This window comes from Saccopteryx bilineata, chromosome 4, assembly GCF_036850765.1.
Source record: "Saccopteryx bilineata isolate mSacBil1 chromosome 4, mSacBil1_pri_phased_curated, whole genome shotgun sequence".
Classification (NCBI taxonomy): Eukaryota; Metazoa; Chordata; class Mammalia; order Chiroptera; family Emballonuridae; genus Saccopteryx; species Saccopteryx bilineata.
In genome coordinates, this window is record NC_089493.1 from 263,630,385 (window position 1) to 263,646,835 (window position 16,451).

A 16,451-nucleotide genomic window follows, 5' to 3' on the forward strand; every position below is an offset into this window, starting at 1 on the left:
GCGCTCAAGCTGGTGACCTTGAGGTCTAGAACCTGGGTCCTCGGCATCCGCCTGGTCAGGCTTGGCCAGGTGTTATTGAGAGGCTCACCTGGCATAGTGGCAACAAAAGAATGAGAGAAGTACCACAAATGCCCACCCTGGAGGACATCCCAGTCCACTAAGGGGAGATGGATTGGTGGCACGCCATGACAGACTGTTCTGGAAGAGGCAGTCAGTCAGGCCCCACTCCCATGTGGGTCGGAGCTTCCCTCTTGAACTGCAGAGCCGGTGTCTCTGTGGTCCTTTATCCCCCCGGGGCAGGTGTGGGTGCTTCCCTCAGTCAAATCTGAGAAATACTTTTTGAATGAGTCCCTGGGCACTCTTCATTCCTTTCCCCAACCAGAGCCCTTCTTCAGGGTGGTGGGGAAGAATGAGGAACGAGGACGGGAAGGCATGTCTTGCTTGAGCACAGTCTACGTGATGCTGACTGAGACCACTATCACTCTGCTCAGGGGCAGGTGCACACTGGTGAGTCCATTTTCTGTTCAGCTCTGCTGGGGCCACTAGGCCTACCTTTGGCCTGTCCTGTGGGCTGCTGCAGCCTTGCCCTGGCCAGTTCCTGCAGCCTCCAGACCCTCTCAGGGACAGGCTCCAGAGCGCTCTGAGTAGAGAGGTCTTTAGGATTATTGTGGAGGGTGGATGTGGGAGTCTTCCTAACCCTCATATCTGTCTATCTCTTTCCTCGGCCCTACTTTCTAGGTTGGGGGTCAACAAGTCACTCTCCCAACCACACCTTCTAAAGGCATCTTCCTGGCTCCAAGTGGGCGGTTTGTGCAGCTGCAGACTGAGTTTGGTTTGCGGGTGAGATGGGATGGTGACCAGCAGCTGTTCGTGCGTGTGCCCAGGTGAGGCAGCTGCCACTTCTTCCTGCTCTGCACCCACCTCTCCCAGGACCCTCCAGTCTTCTTCCCCTCCCATTCTAGGCACTAATTCTCAGTCTAGGTAGGAGGCACCTAACTCAACTGGCAGGCCTCCCTTTGGATGAGGAGACAGGAGGAAATAGTTTCCGGGCAGTGGATAATAGCAGGGTATACTCACAGTGCTTTGGGAATGTGCTGGAAGGAGTAGTTAATGGGTTGTGGGAACTTTCAGAAGAGTGGTCACTTGACCCCAGTCCCTAAGAAAGAGGGGCTCACAAAGGGAAGAAAGACTTTGTAGAAATAGTGAACAGCAAATGCAAGAAAAAACCGGAATGTCTTAGGGCCAGCAAAAGGTTTGTACGGCTGGAAGATGAGGTGTGAGCAGACGGAGAGGAGGGAAGACGGTACAGATGGCTTGGGGATGAGGACTGTGGGGTACATGTGCCTGGCGCCTCGCATGGAACCCTTGGTCTGGGTCTGCACCTCGTATTTCTCTGCCTCACTCATCCCACGCTGCCCTGCAGTGGTCCCCCTGATGACTAAAGCCTCTTCTATCCACTGACACCTCCTCCTCGCCCTGCCCACCACAGCACCTACTCTAGCAAACTCTGTGGTTTCTGTGGCAACTATGATGGTGACAGTAGCAATGACAACCTGACGCCTGAGGGCAAGCCAGCACGAGATGAGGAGGAGCTGGGCAACAGCTGGCAGACAACGGAGAGTCTGGACAAGGAGTGAGTGAGGACAGCCCCCTCCCTCTCTGCACTGCCCTCCTGCTCCTTTGCTCCATCTAAGGACCCAGCACTCTGACTGGCATCACCCTTATTCTCTTCTCTCTTCTTCAGCATACCCCCACTTCTGTCCCAGCGAAGTTCACGAACTTAGTGCCAACATGCTCACATGCTCACCCCTACCATCAATGGCCCTCAGGCAACTGTGAGCAGACCCCCTCTTGCTGGCCTAGCCCAGGTTTCTCGTCCACTTTAGGGTTTGGTGTTTAAATGTCCTCTACTAGGAGTTGCTAAGAGCTGGGAGACTAATAGGGTAGGGCCAATGGAGGCAAGCCTTGGCCCTTAGGGCGTTTGGGGTGGGTCTCTTCCAGGTGCTGGAAGAACAAAACAAATCCTCCATCTTGTAACTCAACCTTGCAGAGCACTCTATTCAGGCTAGAGTTCTGTGGACGGCTTATTGTCTCCCATGGACCCTTTGAGTATGATGGATGTGGGGGGAGCTTGGCATCTGGGTCCTCCAAGGCAAGAAGCTCTGCCCTCTCTGCCCCCTCAGTCCCTCTGATCTGGCCTCTTTCCTCAGGGAGTGCCTGCTTCACCTGCCTCACTACCTGGCCTCTGTCTTCTTCCACAACTGCATGTTTGACATGTGTAACTTCCAGGGGCTGCCGCAAATGCTGTGTGCCCATATGGCGGCCCTGACTGAGGCCTGCCAGGATGCTGGCTACGCAGTGCAATCCTGGAGAGGACCCCAGTTCTGCCGTGAGTTGTGCCAAGAAAGGAGGATGCTGTCTTCATACACATGTGGGAGCAGAGGGCCAGCATCTGAGAGTGTTAGCACAGGCTTGGGGGTGCTTGGTTGAACCCCTTTGCTTCCACATGTGGACAGGGAAATCTGCACAGTCAGAAATATCCACTGAGAAAATCAGTTACCTGCAGACTCAGAAAGCCTTTTCAGCTGCCTGAGGCTATGCAGAGCAACAACTGGGCGCGTACCTGCCCAGGTTGCCTGACGCACACATTAAACACAGATCTGTGGTTGGGAGGTTGCACCAGGACTGCCGCACAGCTGCTGATTATGACCCAGCTCTCTGGTAGTTTGCTTTAGGGCAGGGCCATGTCCTTGATCAAGGCCCCATGGTCGCTCTTCCAGCTCCTCTTCCACCTTGACCATTTATCTTGGGCATGTCTACATAGCAGCACTGTTGAGGTTCTTGGATCAGTCTGATCCTAAGAACCTGCCTCTTGGTGGCTCCCTGCCGGCCTCTCCTCCAGGCCTAGGGTGGAAGCTGAGTTCCTCGGCCATGCTTCTCCTGGTCCCTCTCTTCTTCTCAACATGGTGCGGAGGCCTCTAGCTGTGTATCTTCTGAACTCTGGGCTACAAACTAGCTACAGACATTCTTTCTCTTGTCCTTGGCCTGCCTCACACCCTTCTCACCTGTGCTTCTCCCTTCACCAGCTCTGGACTGCCCACCCAACAGCAAGTATACCGTGTGTGTCAAGATGTGCCCCAACACCTGCCATTCTAAGTTCTTTGGCAGGTCCTGCCAGGACCGATGCGTGGAAGGCTGTGAATGCAACCCCGGCTTTGTCCTCAGTAGTCTCCAGTGCATCCCCCAATCCCAGTGTGGGTGCCTTGACCCCACGGGCCACTACTTCATGGTGAGCCCCTGAGGGGGGGCCTCTTAGCCATGCAGCTAGAAAACCCTCCTCCAGGATCTGAAATCTGCAGCAAGAGAGAAGGGGCTGGGTGGGACCTGCAGGGCTGGGGTTGGGGAAATTCTGGCTCAGATCTCCTTTCCCTTTTCCTTTCTTCAGCTCTAGTTCTTTTCACACAGACAGGGATGGGATCATACAGTTACTGCCTACACTTCCCAGCAGAGCCTGACACCCCTGCTTCTCTTCCTTCCCATCTTCCCTGCCCTCTATGTCCCTGAGTCACTTTCTTGCATCTGTGTGTCCCCTGCACTCTTTCCAAACACCATCTTCTCTCCTACCAAGTCCCCTTTCTCTGCTGAAGGACTGCAGCTCCCTCCTGGGCCTCTGTCTTCACAGACTTCTCAGAGGCAGCTTTTGGAGCCAGACACTCCTCTGTGTCACTTCTTTCTTCCTTCTTTACTTGTTGCTCACCCAGGTCCTAGAAATGACACTGATATCCATCAAAACTGTCTACCACCTGAGGTCCACTTGGATGTCCTCCCATCAGTCCCGGACCCAGGCCCATTGAATGCTCTCTGTCCATGCCTTCCTCTCTCAGTTTCACCTTCTTCTCAGCCCCTTTCATCCTGCTCTGCCTCCAGCCACCCAATCACCCATACCTGTTGAAGTTCTTCACCTCCTTTGAGGTCCTGTTGAAATGCTGCCTCCTCCTTCAAGGCTTCTCGATAGGCAAAGTCAGAAAGTGCCCCTCTAATCTCTGTAGCAAGTGCTTACTGCTTGTACAGAGGGCAGGAAACTCACTGGGTGCCCTGCTTGTCCTCTTTGGGTGCATATTGTGTTGGAGCACACGATCTATCAGTTTACATGTTTCCTGCCCTCACTGGGTCATGAGTTCTCTTAGGGCAGGGATGTTGTCCATTTAGTTCATTACTGAATTCCTAATGCCTGGCACCATGCAGATGTAGATATCTATTGGAATAGTGAAGGAAGAAACAAATGATAGAATGACTGAATAATTGAGTGAATTCCAAACTTTTGCAACTAATCTTTTTTTTTTTTTTTTTTTTTTTCATTTTTCTGAAGCTGGAAACGGGGAGAGACAGTCAGACAGACTCCCGCATGCGCCCGACCGGGATCCACCCGGCATGCCCACCATGGGGCGACGCTCTGCCCACCAGGGGGCGATGCTCTGCCCCTCTGGGGCGTCGCCATGTTGCGACCAGAGCCACTCTAGCGCCTGAGGCAGAGGCCACAGAGCCATCCCCAGCGCCCGGGCCATCTTTGCTCCAATGGAGCCTTAGCTGCGGGAGGGGAAGAGAGAGACAGAGAGGAAAGCGCGGCGGAGGGGTGGAGAAGCAAATGGGCGCTTCTCCTGTGTGCCCTGGCCGGGAATCGAACCCGGGTCCTCCGCACGCTAGGCCGACGCTCTACCGCTGAGCCAACCGGCCAGGGCGCAACTAATCTTGATGCTTTGGGGAAACAGGAATGCCTCCCCAGTGAGCAGGCCAATGATCTGAATAACAAATTTGACAATAGTCAAATTTGGGAATAACCTCTTTTTCTTCCCTCCTTTCTTCTCTCAGGTAGGGCAGCACTGGTTCAAGCCAGGATGCAGACAGCGCTGCATCTGTGAAGGAAAAAATATTCGCTGTATGCTCTGGAGGTGCCGAGCCCAGGAGGTCTGTGGTCAGCAGGGTGGCATCTATGGCTGCCATGCCCAGGGTGAGCAGTCGGGTGGAAGGTGAGCAGGGGGGTTGCCCCTGCAGCACGAAGCACGGGCATGGCCTTGCCCTAAAGCAGGCTCCCCAGAGAGCTGTAGCATGTCCAGGGGCTGGAAGGCAGTTGCCCAGAACCAGAGCAGTGTCTTCAAAGACCCAGAGAGTGAGGTTGGGGCAGCCCCGGTTCTTTTTTTTTTTTTTTACGATTTTATTTATTGCTTTTACAGAGAGAGGAGGTAGAGTAGGGTTGGGGGTAGCGAGAAGTATCAACTCATAGTTGCTTCACTTTAGTTGTTCATTGGTTACTTGTCATATGTGCCTTGACCAGACAAGCCCAAGGTTTCGAACCAGTGACCTCAGCATTACAGTAGCTCAACACTTTATCCACTGTGCCACCACAGGCCATGCATTAGCCCCTGTTCTTCACCTCTCCAAGCCAATCTGACTGCCCAATGAGCTATGGGGACCCCCCCAATGTGGATTTACCAAGATGGCACCTCAGCATCAATGTGCCTCCGAACTCCATGTCCCCTTTCCCAGGGTCTGCCACCTGTACTGTCTCAGGGGACCCCCACTACCTGACATTTGACGGAGCCCTGCACCACTTCATGGGCACTTGCAGCTACACCCTGACCCAGCCTTGCTTGTCAAAGTCCTTGGAGAACTACTTTGTCGTGAGCACTACCCACGAGTTCCGTGGTGGGAACTTGGAGGTCTCCTATGTGAAAGCTGTCCACGTGAAGGTCTTCAAACTCAGAATCTCACTGATCAAAGGCCACAAGGTTGTGGTATGTGCCTCTGCCTACCTCCCCAGACCCCACAGCACCAGCTTGCTCAGAACCTCTGCTTCTGAGGGCCCCTTGGGGACTTTCCTTGCAGTAAACCCAGCCCCGGTTCCTGAGACACAACCTCTGGCTCCCTCCTGCTCATCGGTCGTGGTCCTGTTGCTGTCCTTATTCCAAATGCCTTTCTCTACCATGTCCTCTCTGCCTTTGTAGCTGAATGGTCACCGGGTGACTCTGCCTGTGTGGACTGCACAAGGTCGGGTAAGCATAAGGCCCAGTGGCTCCTTTATTCTCCTCTACACGGATTTTGGGCTTCAAGTTTGCTATGATGGGAACCACCTGGTCAAAGTGACAGTGCCCTCCACCTATGCTGGCCAGCTCTGTGGGCTATGTGGTAAGTTCCCTGGGCACCTGCAGGCAAAGCCATGACAATGGGAAAGAGCCTGTCCTTGTCCTTGCTCACACACACACATAATTAGGTGTCCTAAAGTGTTGTCCACCACTTCATGGATGGAGGGCATTGAGAATGAGGGTGAATGTTAAGGAGAAGCTCAAGCTGAACAAAAAGTTAACCCTGGTCAGTAGAGTGCAGAGTAAGGGGCCCCTCGGGGGAAGGGAAATAGTGGTCCTGGGGCTGGGTCTGCTGGCAGGTTACTTCTGGGGTCCCTGGTAACTGTTCCCTCCTCCAGGAAACTACAACAACAACAGTTTAGATGACAATCTGAAACCCGATAGAAAGCCTGCAGGGAACTCCATCCACCTGGGGGTTGCCTGGAAGTCCAGTGACTACTCCGTACCTGAATGAGCTGGAAATAGGGGTGCCAGGCATGGGTGAGCTGGGAATAGTGGTGCCAGGCACGGGGAGATGGGCCTGGGGAAGAGCCTCAGCAGGCGGCCTGCATGTGTCCCCTGTGTGTCCTCAGTCTCTCCGAGACTGGAGTGGATAAAAGATTGTTCGGACCTCCCATGCCCCCACCTACTGATTTCTCCTGTGCTTACTAATCTGTCTCTTTGGAGAACCCTTTTGGGAAGTCTGTATTCAGATCTAACCTTCTTCCTTCCTGCTGTATCTTCTGACCTTCCTACTTGAGGGCACCACCTTGTTCTCTTCTCTTGTCTTTATTCATGTTCCTGTTTTCCTCTCCACTTTGCTCCAGTTTTGGGGAAGTTTTCTCCAACCCTAAATTCCTATCCTTTCCCCTCTCTTTTTATTTAGCTGCTTCGTTGAGGGTGCCAGGTCTCCCAGATGCCAGGAGAATGAAGTGGCAGACATCTGGAATAAAAGCTGTAATATCTTAATTAACCCTTTGGGTAAGTCTCATTCCCTGCTGGCCCCATTTTCCTCCTCCAGGATAAGAGGAAGAGGAGGGAGACTGGTCAGGGAGGGAAGAAGAGTGAGGCATGAAGTAGACAGCCTGACCTGTGGAGGCGCAGTGGATCAAGTGTCCACCTGGAACAGAGGGACCCTGGTCAAAGCACATATGGGAATTGATGCTTCCTGCTCCTCCCCCCTCCTCTCTGTCTCTCTCCCCTCTTCTTTAAAATGAATTTTAAAAATCTAAAAAAATAAAAAGAAATAGGCAGTCAGGAGGAAGGCAAATGAAAATGCAGAGGTAGTGTGCACCTTTTTTTTTTTTTTTTACATAGGCAGAGATAGACAGGGACAGATGGACAGGAACGGAGAGAGAGATGAGAAGCATCAATCATTAGTTTTTTGTTGCACGTTGCGACTTCTTAGTTGTTCATTGATTGCTTTCTCATATGTGCCTTGACCGTGGGCCTTCAGCAGACCGAGTAACCCCTTGCTGGAGCCAGCGACCTTGGGTCCAAGCTGGTGAGCTTTTTGCTCAAGCCAGATGAGCCCGCGCTCAAGCTGGCAACCTCGGGGTCTTGAACCTAGGTCCTTCCGCATCCCAGTCCGACGCTCTACCCACTGCGCCACCACCTGGTCAGGCGGTGTGCACCTTCTTGGGAGCCTGAAAGATAAGCCTTTTTTGCATCTCAGGAAGTAGATTCTCTGTAAATAGAGATTTTGATGGAAATGGATGTTGAATTCACTTCAAGCAGCTGCCTGGTTCTGCTTCCTTCCTAGGCTTCTGCTCTTACACACCTGTGGTTTCTACCTCCAGGACCCTTCTCCCAGTGCCACGAGGTGGTACCCCCACACTCCAGCTTCACCAGTTGTGTGCATGGCCAGTGTGGAACCAAGGGTGACGCCCTGACCCTGTGCTGCTCCCTGCAGGCCTATGCGTCCCTGTGTGCCCAGGCTGGCCGGAGCCCTGCTTGGCGGAACAGCACCTTCTGCCGTGAGTCACCTGACCATCACTCCTGCAGCCTGGAGGAGTCCCCCTGAACCTTGTCCTCTCCTCCTTTCCCTAAATTCTGTTCCTCTGCTCTTCCCTTCACAACCTGGTCCTCAGCCCCCAGAAGGCACCTCCTCTGTACTCTACTTTCCAGTTTCTCCAAGCCCAACCCTCATCTTCTACTTGGCTCCTTGCACTGGGGCTTCCTCTGATTCTCAGCTCACCAAAATGTCCACCCTCGTTTGTGTACTGCATCTTTTATCTCTTATATAGGCCAGCTCTGTTAGCTTTCTTCCTGTCTTTCCCAAGAACTCTTTTTTTTAACAATCTCGTTGTATGTATGTATGTATGTGAGAAGGTGGGGGGGGGGACAGGGGCAGACAGACAGGAGGGAAGAGAGATGAGAAGCATCAACTCATAGTTGCAGCACATATAGGTGTTCATTGATTGCTTTCTCCTATGTGCCTTAAACTGGGAGCTCCAGCTGAGCCAGTGACCCCTTGCTCAAGTCAGTAACCTTGGGCTTCAAGCTAGTGACCTTTGGGCTCAAGCCAGCAACCATGGTTCGTATCTATGATCACATGCTCAAGCTGGCGACCCCATGCTCCAGCGACCTCAGGATTTCGAACTTGGGTCCTCAGCGTCCCTGACCAATGCTCTATCCCAGGGGTCCCCAAACTTTTTACACAGGGGGCCAGTTCACTGTCCCTCAGACCATTGGAGGGCTGGACTATAAAAAAAATCTATGAACAAATTCCTATACACACTGCACATATCTTATTTTAAAGTAAAAAAACAAAAAGGGATCAAATACAATATTTAAAATAAAGAACAAGTAAATTTAAATCAACAAACTGACCAGTATTTCAATGGGAACTATGCTCCTCTCACTGACCACCAATGAAAGAGGTGCCCCTTCCGGAAGTGCAGCGGGGGCCGGATAAATGGCCTCAGGGGGCTGCATGCGGCCCGCGAGCCGTAGTTTAGGGACCCCTGCTCTATCCACTGTGCTGTCACCTGGTCAGGCAGAACTCTTTTTTAAAAAAAATTTTGGTAAAGTATACATATTGTAAAAGTTCCCATTTTAAAGATTTTTAAATGTCCAATTCCATAGCACTAAGTGCATTCACATCACTGTGCAACCATCACCACCACTCATCTCCAGAACTTTTTCATCTTCCCAAACTGAAACACGAACTTCTCATTTTCTCCACCCCAACTGCAGACACCCACCATTTGTCTTTTTGTGACTGGCTTCTTTCACTTAGCATAATGTAATCAAGGGTAATCCAAGTTGTATGTGCTAGAATTTTCTTCTTTTTAAGGCTGAATCATATTTCATTGTGTGTATTGACTCCATTTTTCTTATCCAGTCATCTGATAAACAATCCCAGGAATTCTTGATACCCCAAAATCAGGGAGCTGGAAATCCCTCAGCCTTTTCTAACACTGGTTTGTTCTTAGCTCTAAAGTGCCCATCTGGCAGCAGCTACAGCCCTTGTGCCAACCCTTGCCCAGCTACCTGCCTCAGTCTGTACACTCCACGGGACTGCCCCGAAGCACTGCCCTGTGCTGAGAGCTGCGAGTGTCACAAAGGTCACATCCTGAGTGGAACTTCCTGTGTGCCCCTCAGCCAGTGTGGCTGCACCGACCCTAGGGGCTCCTACTACCCGGTAAGAGGCCAGACCGCAAGGCGTGCCCTGCTCTTCTAAGCTCTACAAGTTTGGGGCCAGAAGGTATAGGGCAGGCCAATGCTGGAGGTTGAGGAGCAAGCCCAGAACCGAAAGGCTGGGAAAGGGTAGCAAGGAAGGTAACCGCTGAGCGAAGTGAGCCTCATGGGCAGTTCGGGGTGGTAGGGGCCCAGTCCGTCTCTGGCTTCCAAGTTTCTATTGCATACCCACGCCCTGCAGGTTGAGGAGAGCTGGTACACGGACAACTCCTGCTCCAGGCTCTGCTCCTGCTTCACCTACAATAACATTTCCTGCCTCCAAACCTCTTGCAAGTCTAGCCAAATATGCCAACCCTTGGATGGGCTGATATGCTACCGGGCTGCAGGTATGAGGCCACTGAGCATGCAGGAGGACCCCACAACCACCAAGACAAGCTTTCTCCTGCCCGGGCCAGTAACTCAGTAGGTTAGAGCATTCTCCCAGTATGTCAAGGTTGCAGGTTCGATCCCCAGTTAGGGCACATATAAGAATCAACCAATGGCCTGACCAGGCTGTGGCGCAGTGGATAGATTGTCGAACTGGGATGCGGACGGAAGGACCCAGGTTCGAGACCCCGAGGTCGCCAGCTTGAGTGTGGGCTCATCTAGTTTGAGCAAGACCCCAAGGTCGCTGGCTCGAGCAAGGGGTCACTCAGTCTGCTGCAGCCCCTGTGGTCAAGGCACATATGAGAAATCAATCAATGAACAACTAAGGAACCGCAACGAAGAATTGATGTTTCTCATCTCTCCCTTCCTGTCTGTCTGTCCCTATCTGTCCCTCTCTCTGTCTCTGCCAAAAAAAAAAAAAAGAAAGAAAAAATTAAATTAAATTTTAAAAAAATCAACCAATGAATACATAAATAAGTGGAACAACAAATCAATGTTTCTCTCTCTCTCTCTAAAAATCAATAAATTTTAAAAAATTGTTTTTAGTTCCTTTAAAAAAAAAAAAAAGAAGAGCTCTCTCCAATTTCCCCTCGTACTCTTCTCACTGCCATCTGTAGCACTCTGGTTCATGGCCCTGCTGTACCGAAGGGCTTCTGGTGGAGAAAGATGACCGTCGCACTGTTGGGAAGGTTTCCTTGGAGCCACTAATGGTTCTCTCATAGCAGACATGAACTTAGATGGGACATTACACATCTCTTCCTGACAGAATAATATTTATTCCACCCCTTAGCCTCACGTCAGCCTGGCCCTGGTGTCTTGATTCTTTTCTTTCCTTTGTTCCCTTTGGAGGCCCTCTCATCTTTACATCCTTTCCTTGAAGGTGGGGAGACCGCCTGTTCTTCTTTTTTTCTCTTGATTTATGAGAGAGAGAGAATGAGAAAGAGAGAAGGAGGAGAGAGATGAGAAGCATCAACTCATAGTTGCTTCACTTTAGTTGTTCATTGATTCCTTTCTCTATGTGCCTTGAGGAGCCCCTTGGAGGGGCTCCAGCCAAGCCAATGACCCCTTGCTCAAGCCAGCGACCTTGGGCTCAAGCCAGCAACCTCTGGGTTTAAGCCAGTGACTATGAGATTATGTCAATGATACCATGCTCAAGCCAGCAAACCCACACTCAAGCTGGTGACATTGTTTTTTGTTTTTTTTTAATTTTTTTTTAAATTTTATTTATTCATTTTAGAGAGGAGAGACAGAAAGAGAGAAGGGGGAGAGGAGCTGGAAGCATCAACTCCCATATGTGCCTTGACCAGGCAAGCCCAGGGTTTCAAAGCGGCGACCTCAGCATTTCCAGGTCGACGGTTTATCCACTGTGCCACCACAGGTCAGGCGACATTGGGGTTTTGAATCAGGACCTCCATGACCTGGATCATTGCTCTGTCTACTGTGCCACCACGGGTCAGACGAGAGCACCTGTTCTTGATAGGGCTGGGCACTTTTAGCCACTTCTCTCTCCTGCAGGTATGGGAGTATGCCAAATCTCAGATAACTCCCAGATTGTGAGCTTTGATGGCAGTTACCATGCCGTCAGGAGCACGTGCACTTACGTCCTGGTGAAAACGTGCCACTTCACCATGGACCTGCCTTTCTTCAAGATCAGTGGTGAGAATAGAAAGAGAGACCAATCCTCTGAGTTCTACCTCAGCCAGCTCAACATTAATATCTTTGATTCCTTGGTCACCCTGCAAAAGGGCCACCGTGTGCTGGTGAGCTGAGCAGCAAGGAGCAAGGGCAGGGACAAAGGAAGCAAGCTCTGGGGAGAGGGCTCTGGTCCTTCTTCCTACTCACGTGCTCCGTCCTCCTCTGTAGATCAATGGCAAACAGGTCACCCTTCCTTCAACCAACCGAATCCGGGGTGTTAGCATCTCTGCCAGTGGCATCTACACCGTGCTCAGCATTTACATTGGGCTGCAAGTCAAGTTTGATGGCAGCGGGTTCCTAGAGATTGAACTGCCTATAGCCTATCACAGAAAGGTGAGGAAAGCACCCGGCTCTTCTCCCAGGGGAGCCAGTCTCCTGGAAAGGGGTCACTCCCCAGAGCAAGAGAGGGATGTTGTGTGCTTCTTTCTCTTTAAAGTGGAAAAAGAAGGTGCCAATAAGAACTGTTCTCCTGCCCCCCATCCCATATGGTGAGATTCCCCTTTACCCACCCAGGTCTGTGGCATGTGTGGAAACTTCAATGGTGAGGAAGAGGACGAACTAACGATGCCCAGTGACAAACTAGCCCAGGATGACATTGAATTTGTGGATAGTTGGAAAGATAAGGAGGCCAACCCAAAGTAATTGTCCTCAATATCCATCTGCCTTTTCATAGGAACAAGAATTGGGATTCTAGATCACGTGACAGACCTGGGGTAGGGAAATTGGAGCGCTTCCTTTATGTGTGCAACCTGACCTGGAATGGCTTCTGGGTTCTGAGAGCCTGTTTGGGGAAACCTGCAAGTCTTCCTGTTTTGGCTTCTAAACACGGGAGGGAACGAGGCTGCACGGAAGGTGACCAGAGCTCAAACCAGCTTCCCAGTGAAGACAAGAGGCATTTTCAGGGTCGTTTGAGAATGCCAAATCATTTTCATAGGTGGGGCAGTGGCTGTCCCTATGATGACCCTTTCCCTTCCCAGTTGCCAACAAGATGACCAAAACGATGACCAGACGAAGACCAAAGCAGAACATCAGGAGAGGTGGACTGCAAACTGCCAGCCAGCGCACCTGGCGGTAGCTCCGGAGCAATGCCAAGTGGCCTTTCGAGCTCCAGCCTGGACACAGTGTGCCACCCATGTGGCCCTTAGTCCCTTTCTGCTCAGCTGTATACGCAGGCTCTGTGAGTTCAGAGACCTAACTCGTGCCCTCTGTGAGTCTCTGCCAGCCTTTGAGACTGCCTGCCGGGCCCAGGGCCTCCAGCCCCCAACCTGGAGAAACTGCCAGCCTTTGAGACTGCCTGCCGGGCCCAGGGCCTCCAGCCCCCAACCTGGAGAAACAGCAGTTTTTGCCGTGAGTGTCCCCCGTGGTTACCCCAAATAGTCCCTAAACCCTGTTTCTGTCTGTGGATCCTTTAAAGCTGCCTTGTTTTTCCAGTTATTTCCAACCTATTTCTGACCCTTTACTGTCTCTGATGAGCACTGTTTATAATACCTCTTAACTAGTGCCCCTCTCACCAGGACAGCACAGGCTGCTTCTCATCTACTTCGCTAACACTGTCTTTCCAAAGGATATGCGATTGTGTTACTCCCCTGCATGGTTGTTGCCTGCAAGATTAAGTCCAAGTTCCTGTCTGAAATGTGCGGTATCCCGCACACTGTCCCAGCCTCTCCTCACTCATCCCTTTCCTGTACACCTGCCATCACCTGCACCAAAGAACCCCATTCCCCACACAGGCCTTGCTTTTCCACATCTCTCCCTGCCTTTATACACACTGCTCCTTGCACCTGGAAAATTCTCCTCCCCTCCTGGCACACTGTTAGGCATCCTTCTGTAACTTTCCTTTCAAAAAAAAGATTGGTCACATACCATATTCACCCTTTTTAACATGTACAGTTCGCTGGTTTTTAGGATCTTCACAAGGTTCTGCAATTATCACCACTATCTAATTCCTGAACCTTTTCAATTTTCAAACAGCCTTGGCCAGGTAGCTCAGTTGGTTGGAGTATCATCCTGATACACCAGGGTTGCAGGTTCAATCCCTGGTCCAGGCACACTGAGGAGTCAACCAGTATATACATGGATGAGTGGAACAACAACAGATTGATGTTTCTTTCTTTCCTTCTCCCCATCCCTCCCTTCCTACCTCTCTCTCTAAAATCAATTTAAAATATAAAATAAAATTTTTAAATGATTTAAGTGTTTTTAGTATGTGGTACATTCATAGGATTTAAAAATTTTAAATGTATTAAAATAATCCCAGTGAAAAATCTCCCCCCAACTCTGACCTTATGGGTCCGGTTCCCAGCCTGCTCTTATCAGTATATCAGTATTTTTCCAAAGGTCTTTTATGTTTTTTAATTTTTATTTATTTATTTTTTACAGAGACAGAGAGAGAGTCAGAGAGAGAGATAGACAGGGACAGACAGACAGGAACAGAGAGAGATGAGAAGCATCAATCATTAGTTTTTTGTTGCGCGTTGCAACACCCTAGTTGTTCATTGATTGCTTTCTCATATGTGCCTTGACCGCAGGCCTTCAACAGACCGAGTAACCCCTTGCTCGAGCCAGCGACCTTGGGTTCAAGCTGGTGGGCTTTTTGCTCAAACCAGATGAGCCCACGCTCAGGCTGGCGACCTCGGAGTCTCGAACCTGGGTCCTCAGCATCCCAGTCCAATACTCTATCCACTGTGCCACCGCCTGGTCAGGCCAAAGGTCTTTTATTTATGCATATACAAACAAAGACAAACTTTCTTTATTTTCTTACAAATAACATTTGAGACACACTGTTTAGTACTTAACTGTTATTACTTTTTTTTTGAAAAGTTAAAAATTCTGTAATTTTTTATTCCTGGTATCACTACCACAATTTACAGGACAATATACCTGATATAATAAAAAGAAAAAGGTGGTGCAGTGGATTGAGCATTGGCCTGGGACCCTGAGGTCCCCAGTTCAAAACCCTGCAGTCACCCGCTAGAGTGCAGTTGTTACTAGCTTGAGTGAGGGCTTGCCAGCTTGAGCGCAGGGTCACTGGCTTGAGCATGGGGTCAACAATATGATCCCAAGGTCGCTGGCTTGAGCCCAGGGTCACTGGTGTGACTCCTCTGGTCAAGGCATGTATGAGAAGCAATCAATAAACAACCAAAGTGAAGCAACTAGGAGTTGATGCTTCTCAACTCTCTCCTTTCCTTCTCTTCTCTCTTCCTTCCTGACTCTCTAAATGAATGAATGAATGAATGAAAAGACAAAGATACAACAGATAAAAGACCTCAGAAATGTACATTTAATTAACACTACATTGTATTAATCAAGAGCTGCATTTTTTGCAAACTGTCACTTCGGCTATGACCGTCCTGAACAAGAAGAGTTTCCTGTTTAAGCGGCAGTAACTCTTCTGACATTGTTCCTTCTGTGGCAGATTTTTACAGTTCCTCTAATGTGTTTGGGACAACTGTCTCAAAGTCACCTAAAGCTTTCCTGACAATTCCTCGCTTTCTCTCCTGCTAAGAACTGTAGCCCTTTTCTGCTGAGCTTTTAGAACCTTCTGCTACCATATCCATCACTTCCACCACCAGATCTATAACCACCACCATAGGGACTGCCCAAACTTCTTCTGCCAACACTGTCCCACTTCATGGGTCCATAATTTGATTGCTGTTGTTCACTGTAATTTCCAAAAACATTACAGTTCCCACCACCACTGTAGTTACTGCCAAAATCCTCCCCTTCATTCTAACCACATATCCTCCTCCACTGCCACCATATCCACCACCTTGGTTTCCATATCCTGGTCCACAGTCACCACCATAGCCTCCTCTACTGCTATAACCAGGATCACCACCATAGTTGCCACCATCACCTCCAAATCCATTATATCCACCTTCACCTCCTCCATAACTACCTCTGTTGCCACCTCCACCACCATAGCCTCTTCTTCCACCACAGTTTCCACCACAGCCAACGTTATCTCCGCCACCTCCAGAATTTCCTCCACGACCCATAAAGTTGCCAGATGCACCTTCACAGCCTCTTTGCAATCCAGCAGACTGCATTTCAAAGGGCCTTTTTCACTTCACAATTATACTCATTAATAATGTGGTATTTCTTTCCTTTTTTGTGTGTGAGAGAGACAGAGACAGAGAGAGGGACAGATAGGGACAGACAGGCAAGAAGGGAAAGATGAGAAACATCAATTCTTCGTTGCAGCACCTTAGTTGCTCATCGTTTGCTTTCTCATATGTGCCTTGACTGGGGGACTACAGCAGAGCGAGTGACCCCTTGCTCAAGCCAGTGACCTTGGGCTTCAAGTCAACGACCTCTGGGCTCAAGCCACCAACCATGCAGTCACGTCTGTCATCCCACGCTCAAACCAGTGAACCCATGCTCAAGCTAGATGAGCCCACTCTCAAGTCGGCAACCTTGGGTTTTGAACCTGGGTCCTCTGCATCTCAGTCCAATACTCTATCCACTGTGCCACCGCCTGGTCAGGCAATAATGTGGTATTCCTGAACAATATTTTTCCCTACTGTATCATGATCATCAAATGTTACAAAAGTAAATCCTCTTACTTTC

General features: G+C 50.2%; 1 protein-coding gene across 1 annotated transcript in view; it reads left to right on the plus strand.

Moving 5' to 3' along the window:
- ZAN (zonadhesin) overlaps positions 1-16,451 on the plus strand; it is a 40,372-nt gene that overhangs the window by 16,616 nt on the left and 7,305 nt on the right. The window contains 19 exon segments of the mRNA XM_066276826.1: positions 383-507; positions 739-884; positions 1,490-1,633; positions 2,002-2,109; positions 2,211-2,389; positions 3,087-3,289; positions 4,870-5,008; positions 5,545-5,792; positions 6,003-6,183; positions 6,479-6,589; positions 7,005-7,100; positions 7,919-8,095; positions 9,557-9,765; positions 10,003-10,147; positions 11,703-11,947; positions 12,051-12,215; positions 12,396-12,520; positions 12,860-13,115; positions 13,172-13,229. Of these exon segments, the coding sequence (XP_066132923.1) occupies positions 383-507; positions 739-884; positions 1,490-1,633; positions 2,002-2,109; positions 2,211-2,389; positions 3,087-3,289; positions 4,870-5,008; positions 5,545-5,792; positions 6,003-6,183; positions 6,479-6,589; positions 7,005-7,100; positions 7,919-8,095; positions 9,557-9,765; positions 10,003-10,147; positions 11,703-11,947; positions 12,051-12,215; positions 12,396-12,520; positions 12,860-13,115; positions 13,172-13,229 (3,060 nt within the window).